Source organism: Cheilinus undulatus, linkage group 20, assembly GCF_018320785.1.
Source record: "Cheilinus undulatus linkage group 20, ASM1832078v1, whole genome shotgun sequence".
NCBI lineage: Eukaryota > Metazoa > Chordata > Actinopteri > Labriformes > Labridae > Cheilinus > Cheilinus undulatus.
The window spans coordinates 16134600-16149923 of record NC_054884.1 but is presented as its reverse complement, the minus strand read 5'-3'; the positions used below and the strand labels follow the sequence as shown (position 1 = coordinate 16149923).

At 39.3% G+C, this 15324-nt stretch overlaps 1 protein-coding gene across 4 annotated transcripts in view; it reads left to right on the top strand.

Annotated features, from left to right (window-relative positions):
• Positions 1 to 1228: 1228 nt before the first annotated feature.
• Positions 1229 to 15324, top strand: part of ccdc78 (coiled-coil domain containing 78) — a 55476-nt gene continuing 41380 nt past the window's right edge. Inside the window, exons 1-14 of one of the 4 annotated variants that reach the window (XR_005993443.1) lie at positions 1229 to 1547; positions 1743 to 1874; positions 2120 to 2206; positions 5316 to 5672; positions 7032 to 7082; positions 7187 to 7275; positions 7545 to 7623; positions 7740 to 7865; positions 10217 to 10413; positions 10821 to 10995; positions 11714 to 11757; positions 11847 to 11931; positions 12086 to 12186; positions 14105 to 14243. Coding sequence is in view for 3 of the 4 variants with exons in the window: in XM_041814842.1 (XP_041670776.1) it covers positions 1485 to 1547; positions 1743 to 1874; positions 2120 to 2206; positions 5316 to 5672; positions 7032 to 7082; positions 7187 to 7275; positions 7545 to 7623; positions 7740 to 7865; positions 10217 to 10413; positions 10821 to 10995; positions 11714 to 11757; positions 11847 to 11931; positions 12086 to 12186; positions 14105 to 14192 (1674 nt within the window). In the remaining variant the exon portion in view is untranslated. Of the gene's footprint in view, positions 1548 to 1742; positions 1875 to 2119; positions 2207 to 4636; positions 4664 to 5315; positions 5673 to 7031; positions 7083 to 7186; positions 7276 to 7544; positions 7624 to 7739; positions 7866 to 10216; positions 10414 to 10820; positions 10996 to 11713; positions 11758 to 11846; positions 11932 to 12085; positions 12187 to 14104; positions 14404 to 15324 lie in introns of those variants that run through there. The other 3 variants (XM_041814843.1, XM_041814842.1, XM_041814844.1) reach the window with 3 other exon arrangements.

Here is a 15324-nt window from a genome sequence, read left to right as displayed (position 1 = left end):
TTTAATTTCCATTTTATGGTTATTTTGATTTTATTCAGCTCTGGTTATGATCATCTACTCTTTTTAAGCCCAATTTTTTAGGCTTTTGATTATTTGGGATCTTTTTTGTAAGTACTTTATAATTTTCCAACTTGTACAAAGAACAAGAAAACAAAGAAAACCAAGAGGGCCTCAGACACGATAATGGACCAATCAGTCACCGAAAAGGAAAACAATGTGCAACAATGTAGAAATGAAAATATGTTTGCGGACAGTATTCATCCACATTGATGCTGTCCAAGTGGACAATGGATCTCACATTGCAGGTCAAGTCTTTACTGAGTTACAGCTGTTAGAGTCTTTCCGTTTGTATAAAGGACAACATAAATCCATTTAAGAAAAGCAGGTGAGGAAGGGGATTTCCAATCATTGAGAATGAGTCTCCTAGCCACAATAACTCCCAAAATTAGTGCCTGTTGCAGGCTGATGGGAGTCCTTTAGCTGAGTGTGAGCAGCCAAAGATTGCAAGTCTGCTTTCTGGTTTGAAGGGTCTGAAATTCAGAACTGACATTCCAAATCTGACTTCTCCTTTTTTAAAAGTGCAAGCTCTGAAATAGTGAAGCAGCATAAGCATTTCAGTTCGATTGATATTTGTATTTTATACTGACTCTAGGTTTAGGTTGAAGATTTTGTTGTGTCTTCAGTGTTATACAATGGTACAACTTTTATCTAATGACGGGGAGTCACATAAAATCAGAGAAGGGTCTGGGGTCCTCCCCCAAGTAGAACATCCAATACAGAATTCCCCAAATTATGGCGAATATGTATGCAACTGTTTGTAAGATAATTACAACCCTAAGGCTGGTTAGAAAACAAAGATTACATAAGGACATTTCTTTGTCAAAGTGCCATCCAAAATCTTAGACTTAAAATTGGTAAAACTCCCATTTTTTGTTACTTTAATTTTTAAATGTGCAATTCAAGACTTTTTTAAGGATGTGCAGTAACCCTGGGGCAAAATGAGGGGGAGGAGTAAAAGTTAGAAGGGGGGCTGTTTGCACAGTTTCTAGCGTGTAAAGCCAGAACTGGACCGAAATACTAACGGAGAAATAATCACACAGTTGGGGATCAGCTCTGCTCGAACTGGAGCTCTCTCTCCTCACGTGAGGGAGGAAAACTTTATTGACGTACGTCAACTGACATTCACTACCTGCGCATTTGGCGCTTAAATGCTAGCGCCCACATATCATTGGCTGCAGTCACTGCTATAAGTGAACACAGAATAGAAACACTCATTAGAGTTAAGAGCATGTATTTTTCTGTTTATGTCAACAGTTAATAAAAAATAATGTTATTGAATTATGGTAGTCTTCGAGATTTTGTTGCCCAGCTTGTATTAGAAACAGCGTTTAATCCATTGTTCTCGCTGTGTTGTGGAGCTATGGTAACTTTGTGTTGGTGGAAACAGCAGGCTATGTTGAAGAAACAGGTGAGAGCGAACAAAGATGGAGGCACAGCAAACTCCAAATGAACCCAAGGAGCGACTGCAAGTTTTGACAGACGAAAATGTAAGTATAATTTAATTGCAAGACTGTGTTAAAAGTTTTTAAGTCATTTTTTTGCCGTTTTGGTTGGGTGTGAGAAAGAAGGGAGCTGAAACGTCAGGTAGCACCAAGCTAGCATAATTTTTCTTAGCATAGAGCTATAAAACGGTATAAGGTATAAGGTAACCTGTCACGGTGTCTTTGTTTATCTCATTGTAGATGCAGCTTCGGGACAAAATTGAACGTCTTTCCACTAAAGTGGGCCACCTGGAGAGCAGACTGGGTTACCTGGCCAACTCCAACACAGACCTCTCCTCCAGGCTGGTCCAAAGTGAAGAAGATAAACTTAAGGTAAAAAAAAATACATGTGTTGTGCTCACAACAAACACTTACATCTCACTAAAGTTGTGTATTGTCAAAAATGGCTAACAATGGGAACAAGGTGTTAATCTGGGCTTGTCGGGTGATGATGGTAGTGAGATAATTTGAGCATAATTAAGACACTTGCTTTGACCTTTGTTTCTGCGGTGGTAATAATATGTCATTTTTTCACTATCTTTACAGATACAAATGGTTTCACCCCTCTTCTCTTACAGATATCTAAGGAGCTTGTAGAGGAGAAACTTCAGATAAACAACATAAGAGAGAAGTTTGAAGAGGAGATATTTGATCTGAAAAACAAGGTGAAGGTTTGCTTTAGCTTGCACGATTGACAGATATGATTTTACTGATTTCATTGTAATGATTAATTATTTATGAGGGACCTCTGTTGTAAAAAAAGGACCATCAACTAGTTATCACAAAGAACAGACTGAAAATGATACTGAGACTAATTTTTTTTTTCTTCAGAGCTTTTGTTTTTGAATGGTTATGTTTATAAAAAAAGAATCATTCATCCTTGAGTCAGTGTGGACGTTTGACTGGTCTGGATGGACAGACAGCCCGGAAACATAAATGCTCCAGCCTTAGCTATTGCTAGCACAGAGCCATAAAGACACATTTGCTAATAAAAAGAAGGATAAAGTTGGATTTAAGTTCAGCAGCAGCTGTGTTCTGCAAGGCGAGGAATTAAGTCTTTGTTCTTTTTGAATAAAGTGGTCAGAGATGGTGGTTGACCTTTTGAAATTGAAGGAATAAACGATGCAGACCTACTTGATGTTTTTAATTGTCTTCTGCCATTTTGAAAAGTACGCCTTTTCCGAAAATTCGTCCCACCTCAAAAATCTCTTTCATCTGATGGCAACATTGTAATCAGTAAGGAAGTTATAAGAGATCATCTTAAATATATTAACATGAGAAAGGGTAATAATTTGTGGATGTAAATCTTCAGCGGTGTTACTTGATCAAAGATTACTAATCCTTAGCAACTGAATAATTTTAGACCTACTAACATAACGGATTATGGAAAAGCTTTGGAAAAATAGTAGAAAAAATCTTGTTCTTTTAACAGTGAAGACTAAACTTGATCCACTTCTATTGGGTTACCAGAGAAAGGTGTATAGGATGCAAATGCTCACCCACAGCCCTTGTTAGCCTATTTATCATCAGAGCTTGACACCACCAAGCCTTATCTTTCATCAGAAGATTTATGATTTTAACATCTGTTTGTGTTGTGGGTGGTGTATTTTCTGACTGTCAGAACGCAGAGGGTGTCTGTAAATGGCCATTTGTCAGACTCCCTTGCCATGTCCACAGGTTCGCCACTAGGATGCACCCTTTCCTCATCATGTACACTGATGCTTGCAGTACTACTCAGCAGGGCATCTACAGCCACTTCCTCAAAGAGCCAGGCTACTTTCTCACCTATTTGATTGTCATTGTATTGTCTGATGTTTGTGTATGTTTTCTGTGTTTTGTTTCTTATCCCGTCTGTGTTGTTTTATAATTTCTAAAACGAAATAAAATATATTATGAAGAAAAAAGGAGGGCAGCCACTGCATCATATTTTCTGATGCTGAGTCTGCTAAAGGTCCAGTGTCAGTCCATGAAAAGGCTATACCCACATTTATTTGCTGTATCAGGTATCTGAAATCATGGAGCTGATCTTTGATTTTACATAAAAGAGAGTCAGAGTATCAACACTAGTATTGTCTTTAGTTGGCATCCAAAAGTTAATCTGATGTCGTATGATATTGTAGCCAATAGACACAGTAGAAATGTTTCTCAAACATTTGATTTTGTACACTGTTTAAGAAGTCTAAATTAGCTGTATCATACTGACAATGTACAAATTAAATCTCAGCTGCTCTCTAAACGTCTTTCTTCATGATAGTCCTATCTTTCGACTTATCTGTTTTTTTCTCAATCTTTCTTCATAGGCAGGGGACTCTACAGCTTATTTCAGAAGCATGTCTTAAACAACGTACCTTGCTATCAGTCTGTTTGGTACTTCCTTAGTGACACACTGCGTAGCTGGCAGTGATTTAAAATCAAGCCTTGGTTGTTGCACAGAGTGGCTCCTGCTTGGTCTGCTAAGCTAACGTGAGCTGCACCTGGGTTACTGGTGATTGTAGCGTCCAGCTCTCTGGAAACTAGTTTAGCTGAAACATGTTGTTTAACTCGATACTTCGTGAGGTTAATTACTGTTCTTGGAGGAGGAAAAGTGCTCTTTCCTGTTCTTTTTCATCCTTTATCTCGAGGAGGGTAAGGTGATGCTCGTATTACCAAGGCAGAGAGCTCACGCTCGAGTCCTCAGCCATTGCGTGTATGTACGTTTCAGTGCCTGTTTCTGTTTGTGTGTCTCTGCAGCACCTCTATTCTTTCTCCCAGGATGCTGCCGTGCTTACAGTCTCGTCACGTCATCTGCCAAACCTGATGTTTTCTAACCTTTTCATCGAGTTGTCGACTGTAAACGTAACGAGTAATGAGTGGTTTTATTCTTCTGTATTTGTAACAGCGTTAATGATTTCTAAAAGAAACGCATTACACTACTAGTTACCATAAAAAGTAACAGCGTTTCTGTAATAAGTTACTCCCAACACTGCCGTTGATGCTGCACCAATCCACCTGTCAATCTCACTGTCTGTTCTACCCTTACTCATAAACTAGATCTTGAGATACTTGAACTCTTTCACTTGAAGCAAGGACTCAGCCCACCCGGAGGGAGCAATCCAGTAAGAACCATGGCTTCGGACTAGGAGGTGCTGACCCTCATTCTGACGGCTCAAGTAAAAAAAATATTTTGAAGCATCTCTTTTCTGATAACAAAGCCAGAGAACTACAAAACAAACCCAAATATGAAATATGGATACCCAAACAGAAACCCAGCAGCAGTGGTGTAGCAGTGCTGGGGTTTGCTCTTAATTTATGCCTCACATTTAGTTATGTTATGGACCACTCTATGATATGCAGTTCACCTAAAAATAGTCGTTTTATTTCTACACTGACTCAATACCTCTGCTGCTTGACTTTAGGTAGTAAGGATAATTCTTGAATTATAGCAAGAGAAACAAGCTGATTTAAAGTAGCACCATAAGTGCCATTCATGCCATTAGATATCCTAGAGAACTACAAAGTATGACCCAACCTTCTCCTTCGCCTGATTGGCTCTCCTGAGATTTTTACTCAACCAAAAGACAATAGAATTATGAGCCCTTTAGAGGCTGAATTAGACAGGTCATGCCTTCACTATCGTAGGGGGAAAAATACAGCATACAACTAAATGATAAGCACTGGAGGTGATTGAGAAGTGAATGTATTCTTTTTTTATTCTAAACTAAAGTTGTTTGAGTTGAACTGAATCAATTAACTCTTCATTGTGACCTTGTGCTGCCCTGTCTTTCCCCTTGTCAGATACTCAACCAGGCTGGTGTGATAACGGAGTTAGAGATGGAGCGAGATAAGCTGCTTATTGAACTCCAGTGTGCCGAGGCTCGTCTGAAAGCTGGAGAGGAGAGCGGTCGAGACCTGACAGAGGAGTACGTCACGCTGAAGAACAACTACCTTGCTCTGTCTGAGGCTCACAATAAAGAGCTCGCTCAGAGTGAAGAGCTGAGTGCTGAGCTGCTGGCTCTAGCACGGGCACAGGACGCCCTCCGCAGGCAGCTGGAGGAACAGCAGCAGAGTGTGGAGACCACCACTCAAGGCCTGCATGGAGAGCTGGATAGGGTGCGGGCCTTAATCAGCCGCATGTCACATACCCGAGTCAAGGTGAGACTGTGTGTTAGCAGGAACGGAAATTGAGGTTTTCTGTACTTGTAGCAGAAGTGTGAAGCCTTTTTCACACATGAAAAAAACTTTTGAAAAGTTTTGTGGTATGTGAAGGAAACCCCGACCTCACCCGTATTTTTTCCATCCAGCAACCAAGTGAAATTTTCATGTGAAGAAGGGATGAGTTGATGTGTTACACAGCAGGAAATATTCAGGAGAATTCACTTCGAGTGAGCATGCAGGGGTGATTAGAGGTCACATGGCTAGCATGTTATGAAACAAAGGGTGTAGTTTGATTGAAATCAGCAGAAATTGGCATGAAACATAGTGAAAAGAGAATAATATTGGCAAAAAAATGGGATAACATAGGCAACTTGGGCAGAAAAAGTGGGATAGGATTGGTTAAAAGAGGCATGAATGGGTTTGAATTGTCAAAAGTTGTTTAAATTGAAGAAGGATTAACAGAGACAAAACATAGGCTGAAAGTGGGGAAAATTGGTACAACCTTAGAGCTCCCGGCTAGGTGTAACCATTGTGTCTTGTGTGGACTTTCTGTCTCAAAAAGCTTGTAAAACATCAATCCTGTGGTCCACAGTCAAGCACCAAACATCCTTTTGTTCGGGACAACCTGGCCTGTAAGAATATTTGTGCTGCAGCAATGTCGCTTGCATTTTAAGAAAGTTATGGGACTACAAAGACAAAAGAAAGTGGTGAAAAAAAGGCAGAAAAGGGGATAAAAGGGTTTAAATGTGGCAAAATGGAAAAAAGAGATAAAAATGGGTTTAAGGTGGCAAAACAGGTGAGAAAAGGAAAGGGTTAAAATTGGAAAAATGGGGCAAATTCAGTAAAAAGTGCACGAAATTGATGAAAGATGGCAAATAAAAGTAGCAAAAATGGGCTGGAAAAAGTTGTTAAAAAAGGTTAAAAAGTGACTCTATATGAAAAACCAGAAGCCAATTATGGCTTTACCCACTTTTCAGCTCTTAAGTGTGGTAACTGTTAGCCAGATGCTAGTGTCAATGCTACTGATCTAACACAGAAACATTGATATCATCAAGTTATCACAACTGGGGAGGGGCCACTCACTAGATTTATCAGGCTGCCCAGCCAAATCTGTGCATGGCCTGTTCCTGAGCATATAACTTCCTATCTGATTTAAATGCAAAATATAATTGCTTTCGTCGACTAGTCTTAGGTCAAATAAATATATTCTATCAAAACATGCTGCACACACATATGGACTGAAATCCATAAAGAGATAAGAGGTACCACTTTGTCCTTAACACATGGAGTGCAAAATTAACACAATGCTGAAGTTCCTTAATGAGGCTTTAAACGTCTTACCCACTGTCTTACCAGCTGGAGGACCTGGCAGCTTTGGATAAGGAGCAAAAAACAATGGAGAAAACTGTAAGTATTTTACATCATATTTTACAGAGGGGTCCAACAACATCCTTTATGTTTTGTAGTTGTTAGTAAAAGATCCAGCTTTTTTTCCATATGTTCTCATGTAGCTGCTTGGAAACCAATATGAGCTCAAAAACATGCTGGAGAAAATGAAGAGCAGCTACGAGGAGCAGCAGAGGAAACTGGAGGAGAAAGTGTGAGGGCCTGTGAATGTTTGTCATTTACTTTGGTACAAACTTTATTAAGCTAAAACATGATTATCTCTTCATTTCCTGTCATCAAACAGCCTACTCTATCTCAGGACGTACATCATGTCCCACATGCATCCGCCTCTGTGATTTTTGTTTTTAGCTGTGGCTTTGTGTGCACTTTGTATGATGTGGTCTCTTTGCTTTTACCATGCGATGTGCATAATGTTGGGTTTTGGTACCCTCTGTTGTGGTTGGGTCTGTGTTTGGTCATCAGGGTAGCAATGGTTAAAGAGCAGCAGGAGAACAAAAGAGCGATTCGTAACAGCCAGCAAAAACTGTCTGAGCAGAATGCGGTGAGCAGAAGAAATCCCAAGATGATTTAAAGCATTTTTCCTTTAAGTGTTTCAACATTAAAATAAAGGGTTAAGTATTAAAATGTGATAAACTCATGTTTTTGATTCCACCACAGGAACTGATGTGCTCTCACAGTCAGGTGAAGGAGGTAGAAGAGGAGAACTCCAAGCTGCAGCTTCAAGTCAAAGAGCTGAATGAGGAATATTGTGCGAGACTTGTGTGCTATCTGCAGGACTTAGCTGTGAGTTTCAGTACTAACAAGTACTGTATGTAGAGTTTTTGATTCCCCTTTTCCCTTCCCAATCAAGATTTTGTTGTCTCAACATTTAGCCTTTGCTGACAGCCATTCCCCCCCTTTTACCTCTGACATTATGTAAACACAGTTGGCATCAAGGGAAATGCCAGTACAATTTTTAGCTATTCAGGCCCAACTTTTAAAACTTTTAAAAAGTTAAAGCCTTAAAATATTAAATTGAGAAAATATTAAGAGCTCTGTTACACTCTGTGCTGTCACCGCTCTTTAGGTGTTTGACCTGGTTCTATGATGATGTCCATCAAATCTGGCTGAAAATATGACTGTTATATATTTTATTTATATATACTGTACTGAGCACAAATCTTTGGCCACCACAGACCTGCCCACAGAACTGGCTGGGCCCCTTGATAAACCCAGAGAATGGGCCCTCCCCAGTCATGATGTATTGATGATGTCAGTGCAAGTGTGTTGGATCAGTAGCATTGATGCTAGTGTCCTGACAGTTACCTCATTTTGGTGCTGAAAACTGTGTCAAGCTATCAAGGGGTTCTGATGTTGAAATTATTTTTTCATGCTACTTTCTAGACCCTTTTCATCACTGTTTCTGTTCATTTTTGCCACTTTTTAACCCCTTTTACCTCTTTGTCTAATCATTTTTGCCTCTTTAATCCGTTTTTGCCACTCTTAGCCTTTACCACTTTTTAACCACTTTTCACCATTTTCCCCTTTTTTCCATTTTTGCCACTTTTATTGCATTTTTGTCTCTTTTAATTTTTTTCTCCACTTTGTTTATGCCAATTTTCACCATCCGTTTATGCCACTTTTGAACTCTTTTCAACAGATTTTTTGCACCAATTTTGGATTTTGAGATATTGAGTCAAAAAAACAGAAAAACAACAGTCGGTGAGGACAGTTAGACTGTTAAGGTGATAAAGTTGAAATGAAAATAACAAGTGTGTATTTCTGGCATATTAAGGTGGACTGGAGCAAGTTACCCAGAAGTTGCATACAAAGTGAAAATAGGATCGAACCAAGAATTGACCCATGTGGGGCCCTATATTGCAAGGGAGCAGAGAACCGGAAGACCTGAAATTATTATTGCACACTTTGAAATGTTCTATTTATGCCACTTTTAAACCATATTTGTCACTTTTTTATTTACCATTTTTGCCTCATTAACTAATTTTTGCCACTTTTAAACGGCTTTTTCACGATTCCCACACATTTTTGCATTTTTGTAAACCATTTATTTTGATACCCATTTTGCCACTTTTAACCCCTTTTTGCTCATTTTTGCATTTTTTATTCTTTATTTTTTTTTCCCTTTTAAGTTGTCTCAGTTCCTTCCACTTTATTTCCCGGCATCCTGACATTTGTGCACATCATGGCTAGACATGAAGACTGACATTACTGTCCAAGTGGTTCAGTCAGTGTGCCCATTCACATTGTCATAATTACAATAAAAGGTAATTCTGTTTTAAGAAAAGGGTTTTACATATTAAAAAGTGCTATATTATACTGCAGCATAAATAAATAAAATTCATCATTTGTTGCTTTGATTATAATTAGTATTAAATATAAATTGTGGATATCACAGATTAACTTTTCAATTGACCATGATTTTCTCAACCTCCATGCCCCTCATTTTGCTGGGCCCCATAAAGCTCTCCCCTTTATCGCCTCTCATGGGCAGCCTTTGGCCCCCATTATCATGCTGTTCCTTCTGGAATGAGCCTGAATAGGAGTGGTTTTATTTTCAAGCATGACCATGATCCTCAGCAGACTGCTAATGCAGTGAAATCATTTCTTAAGAGAAAACAGCTGAGAAAAAAAAAAAGTTATGATCCAGTAGATAGTTAGATGGTTTGGGATCATAACATAAATTTTTTTTTTTTTTTTTTCTTTTTTTTTTTTACTGCAGAAATGTAAAGATAACCTCTGGGAAGTGGTGATTAGATAAAGAAGTTTGATATAATGTGCTTAAAGATTACTAGAGAAAAGAAAAGACTTTATCCGTAAAAGAGGAAGTCACACTCAGTACAGCCTGGGAAGGCTTTTTTAATTTTATGTGTATTATGAAAAAAAGACAAATGAAATGGATCTTCATTAAACTAAAAGGGATTGCCTAAGACTTTTGTACAGCACTGTACGTTAGACGGGAGAAAGATTTTGGGTGGCAAACAGATTATCCTTACCTTATCTGTCCACTGCTATATTCATTGTTATTTTAAAGCAAATTTTGGCTTTATCAGAGGCATTTCTACTGGTGTAAGGATCAACTGAAATTTCTTAAGGGCAGTCTCTCACACAACATGATATTCCTCTTTTAATCATAGGAGTACATTGATGATCTTGGAGAGGGTAAAAAACCTGCAGAGGTTACTAAAATGAGGATGTTTGTGGACAGCATGCTGCAGGATGTTCGTTCATCTCACAGAGTCAGAGAGGAACAGCTCGCCTCAGCTGCTCGCTCCTATAAGAAAAGACTTCAGAAGATGACAAAAATCCATCATGCTTTAATCGTGTCATACAGGTGAGACTTGTTTGAGAGTTTGCTGTTGGTTCAGGCACAGAAATACTGTATGTTTCTCTGTATTAATTTAATGGTAAAAGAAGATATCTGAACAGTTTGCTGACTAGGTGGAAAAGAAAATAAGTTGAAGGATCTTTCCCGTAAATAAACAGTAAAGGAACCGATAAAATAATGTCAGGAAAAAAGTTCCTCTTTAGACGAGTGCGAGGCAGTCATCAAGTAAACTCAAGGCATCAGTCAGTAGATATTCAGTTATTCTTAAACATAAATTCCTCAACCATTTGCCTCTGCCAACTTAGTAATATTTAAGTTAATAAACACTTGAAGCCACAGGCTGCAAACGCTGCCAATGGTATCAGATTTCCTGTCACTTCACAATTAATCTCTTTTCACATTTTGATCTCCAGGGTTCAGAGGGAGCAGATCCTGCTCAAACCAGAGTGTGGTCTTGACCCCGGACCTCCAGAAGCACACTTCAGTCTGGAGGCGGCTGCGCTCAGAGATGAAACAGAGAAGGAGCTTCAGCAGCTCCGTCAGGACAAGGCGAGGCTGGAGGCTCAGCTGCAGGTGGTCCCGGAGCAGGTAGAGCAAAAGAAAGGGATGCCTGCTTTGAAGTGGATTGATCTGCCTTTGTTTTGTCTGTTCATTGTTTGTATTTGGTCTGTAGGGACTCTTCATTGTGTCCATGCTTCCATTATGAAACCACACAGGGTTTGTCCTGTGAGTGGCAAAAGAAGACTAAAATTAACATTGCAGAAAAATAGCAGCTTTAAAAGATGTGGGGCTTTTGCAAAAAAAACTTTACTAGGTGGTTTGATTTGCAAAATAAGTGTTGGAGTTTACAGTCAGTTAAGATGTTATAAGGATATTATTCCACTTCTTGACTTCACAGCAGCAGGACTTTATAGCTTGAGACTGTGAAAGCACGTTTCTGATCAACAGGTAGTTACTTTAGGGGTGCTCGCTGTGAATTATGTGAACTGGTTGGCTATTTCCCTGTGTTTCCAGCCAATAAAAAAGCTTGTTATACTGCACCATAAAAAAGAGAACCAAAAAAGCACAACTCAGCAACAGCAGGCAGAGTCAAAGCTTTAAATTTGACATTGCACTTAAAAAAATAGCATTTCTCCCAATCAAAACCACTTACTTCAGGAACAAACTAAGCCGTTCCATTAAATTGACTAATTTCACCAGCAGCTTTCTCCAAATGTTCATTTTTTATCAGCTCCATATTTGTATCTATATAATGTTTTTGTTTTAAATACATTTATGTTTGTATTGTATTCCTGTCATCTTCCAGATGCCTGTCCTCCAACCACCAGTTCAGATTGAAAGCTGCCAGAAGTGAGTGTCATTTTTGTTTTCTGCTAGAAGACAGATGTGGTCAGCTGTGGTTTGTGTTGTGAGAAGAATCATGAAAAATGTAACTTTAGCAGGCCTGCAAAACTGCAGCAGATATGTGAGGAATCCTGGTCAGACGTACGGAAACAGCTGAAGCAGGTCACAGACTCCACACTGGTAAACACAACTCTCTCACTTCTCACAATTCTGAGAAATCTACAGGAATCACACAGATTGAGAAATACATGTGTCTATGATAAGAGTAATTTTGCCAAGGAAACAACACGATGCCTTCTAATGTATTATATAAAGACTTTCTTTATTCACACAGGTAAGCCTGGAGAAGGAGCGTGCCCTCCTCATCACCAGAGTGAACGCTGCTGAGGCGCAGGTATCAGAGCTTCAGGATTACATCGACAAACACTTGAGAAGGTCAGGAAGTAACTTAATGTGGAAGTCACATGTTCTCGATCCCAATCTCCATCTGACGCTCAAATTCCACATAATCTGTCTGCACAGCAATCGGCATAATGCTCCCTCTCTAGTAAATCTTTGCAGTTCCACAACATGCGCTCTGGTCAGTCTCCAGTGGGCCACAGGCTGCACCTGCACTGCTCCACTTGACATATGTATCAGTCTGTTTTCATCGAAAGCCATTGTTGAAGCATGCCATACCTCAAAGAACAGATCAACACACGCAGGAAAGAAAACACGCAAAGCATCTGGTCAATTTCAAAATACAGCACAATAGGTTGTTTGCAATCACGTGATCCTGAATGTCTGTTGGGGGTCAGGAAGTGGGGGAGAGCCATTAGGAATCAATGGGAATAGAGGAAAATTATTACTTTAAAGATCTAATTGGACCTATCAGAAAATTTCCACATACATTGAATATGTTCGCTATACTTAACAAAAAAAGTTATTTATACCACAGTTAAACTGGTTGACCTGGTACAGAGGAGATCAACACCACAATGTACTTGGTCCTCCTAGCGTCTAGCATTGTCCAACCAGATGAAAGCAGACAAGAGTCTAAATGAGTCTTCTACTGAGCTAAGAAGCTAACGGAGTCCCTTTAACATATAAATAAACATGCTTTTCATTGAAATGGTGATATACTATGATATACTATGAACGAATAAACCTTGTAGGGTAAGCAACTGAGTGTTCACAAACAAGCCTGTACTATAAAATGGCTATTTAGTGTTAGCCACTGTAGCTAGCCCTCATTTGAGTGCTAGTTTCCTTTCCTCCATCCTCTTTCGTTATTTAATCCACCCTTAAAAATGGAGAAACATTCGAGAGCCAGATAACCAGCTCAACTGAGCTGAGCCAAATGATCTGGATTTCCAAAAAGAGATGGATTTCCCGTCCCAACAATCGTGACTGGAGGTTTGTGAAACAGACATCTACTAAGGAAACACAGGTAATATCAAAATTTTATGAGATTAAACATGTCAAAACTATACTCAGCCAAACTGGTCTGCTTTGTGAAAACAAACCATACATGAGTGTTGTGTACACCGCTCATTTAGGCTTCAGACAGAAGCTTTTCTAATTTTTGCATGCTTTTCTTTTTGAGTTTCCGAAGTTTTTTTCTCTATTTTCAACCTGAATATTTCACTTTTTTCAGGACACAAAAAGTAGCTTAAGAATTTAGAATGTTTATTTATTTATTTATTTTTTAGGACTTTTAACGCTTGGCACAGCCACAAACAGCTCGAAATCAGGGCTAACTGCTGCACAGCCAGAACATGAGGGGTTTGCAGGTACAGCCTGATAGCTGAATTTTTAGCATATTTGATGACATCAGGTCCAGGTCACAGGATTTATCATCTCCTGTCATGGCTTTGCTGTGTTGCAGAGATATGACAGGAGTAGTTGTGAATTTTTTTTAGAGTGGTCTTACATCCTATTTTTTCTTATATATTCAACTTAATAGAAAAAAACTCCTGGGGCACGAAGATGGTGAAGTGGTTTAAGGTGCGCACCATGTACGCAGGTGCCCCTGGGTTCGAATCCAGCCTGTGGCCCTTTGCCACATGTCTCTCAACACTCTCTTCCCTGTTTCCAAGTCTATCCACTATCCTTCTCTATCTAATAAAGGCATGAAAAGGCCCAAAAATAAATCTTAAAAAAAAAACTCCCACAAGAAAGTCTGCAAAAATTCAGAATCACAAAGAGTACATTATTTTCCACTGTAAAGTCCACATCAGAGCACTCAGTCGTGTGACAACATAACAGTGAGACACACCATAAAGTCTGTAGTTGCATGAGTGTGGAGATTGGGATTGGGCCATTCTGTTCCCTTTATATAGAACATCATATTAAGCTTTATTACTGCCTGCAGGTATGAAGAGAAGATCTCACATTTCTGCACAGTGCATGGGAAACAGGAAGCGGGGCTCTCCCAAAGTGCTAATACATCTCTTCATTAGGAGGCTGAATGCTAAATCTGAGCCCTGTCTTTTACTGCATTTTAATCAAAGGTGACTTTTTTTTCTTCATCATACATTTTGAATCTTAGAGAGAAATTTCTAGTCTTAAACTTTATTAGAGTAAAAGAGAAAGCTTTTATTGCCAATTTATGTGTGTACAATGTGATCAGAGAATGCTTTTATCCAAAAGTGCATGCTTTTGTAACTGGTAACACTATATGCTGCATAGTAAAAAAAAATGACTTGAACCAGAAGAATATATTGCAAGTGTAGAAAGATATATTCCTGTAGTATTTAACAAAATAGCTAAATGATCATCAACTAATGGGTGTAATCTTGTTTTGTGCGGGTTATAAACCTTATTTTGAGCAGAGAGCATATGTAGGGGGTGCATTCTCACCATCACTAGGTGGTGCTGCTCATGCTGGAGGTTTTCTCCATGAATGGCCCCCCAGTGAAAGCTGGCCTTGAGAAAAAAATGCCTGGAATGTTTGTAAAGCTTATGTCAATTTCACGAGCTGCGGAGAAGAAAGCGCGGTGACAATGAGGGGTCACCCTGGTGAGAATAATGTCATTACATGTTACCCAGACACGTACACGCCCGTGAATACTTCCCCTCAATGCTGTGCTGAGAACTGTGGTGCAAACAAGCCAGGCTTTCTGCAGAATGAGGGTTCATATTTATAACCTCAGGGTGTGAATAGGCAGCTATTCCCTTTAAATCCCTTTAATAGTGAAAGGGTCTGCATTTTTTTCTACTCTGTTTTGGTAGCTGGGTTTCATAGTTTTCTTTAGTGACATAGCTGACATATCTTTTAAATTGGTAGATCCTGCTAAGATTGCTTTTACACTTCTTAGTTTTGATAAAGATATTTCATTAAGTTTTATGTTTAAAAAAGAGAAAATACTCCAGGGAATGATGGGAAAATTATAGAAGATGGTAAGAGTCATTCCCTTTTTCTGGGGGGGGTAGCAACCACGAGAGGAGGGGAGCAGGGGTGTGAAAGTTTGAGAGGAATGGGAAGTGGGATTTTGTTTAATGTATTACACTCGCAGGACCCTGGGAAAAGGGGTGGGGGGTGTTCAGTTTGGGTCTGTGCCAACATAGTCACTGTGCCAAAGCGCTGGGTGC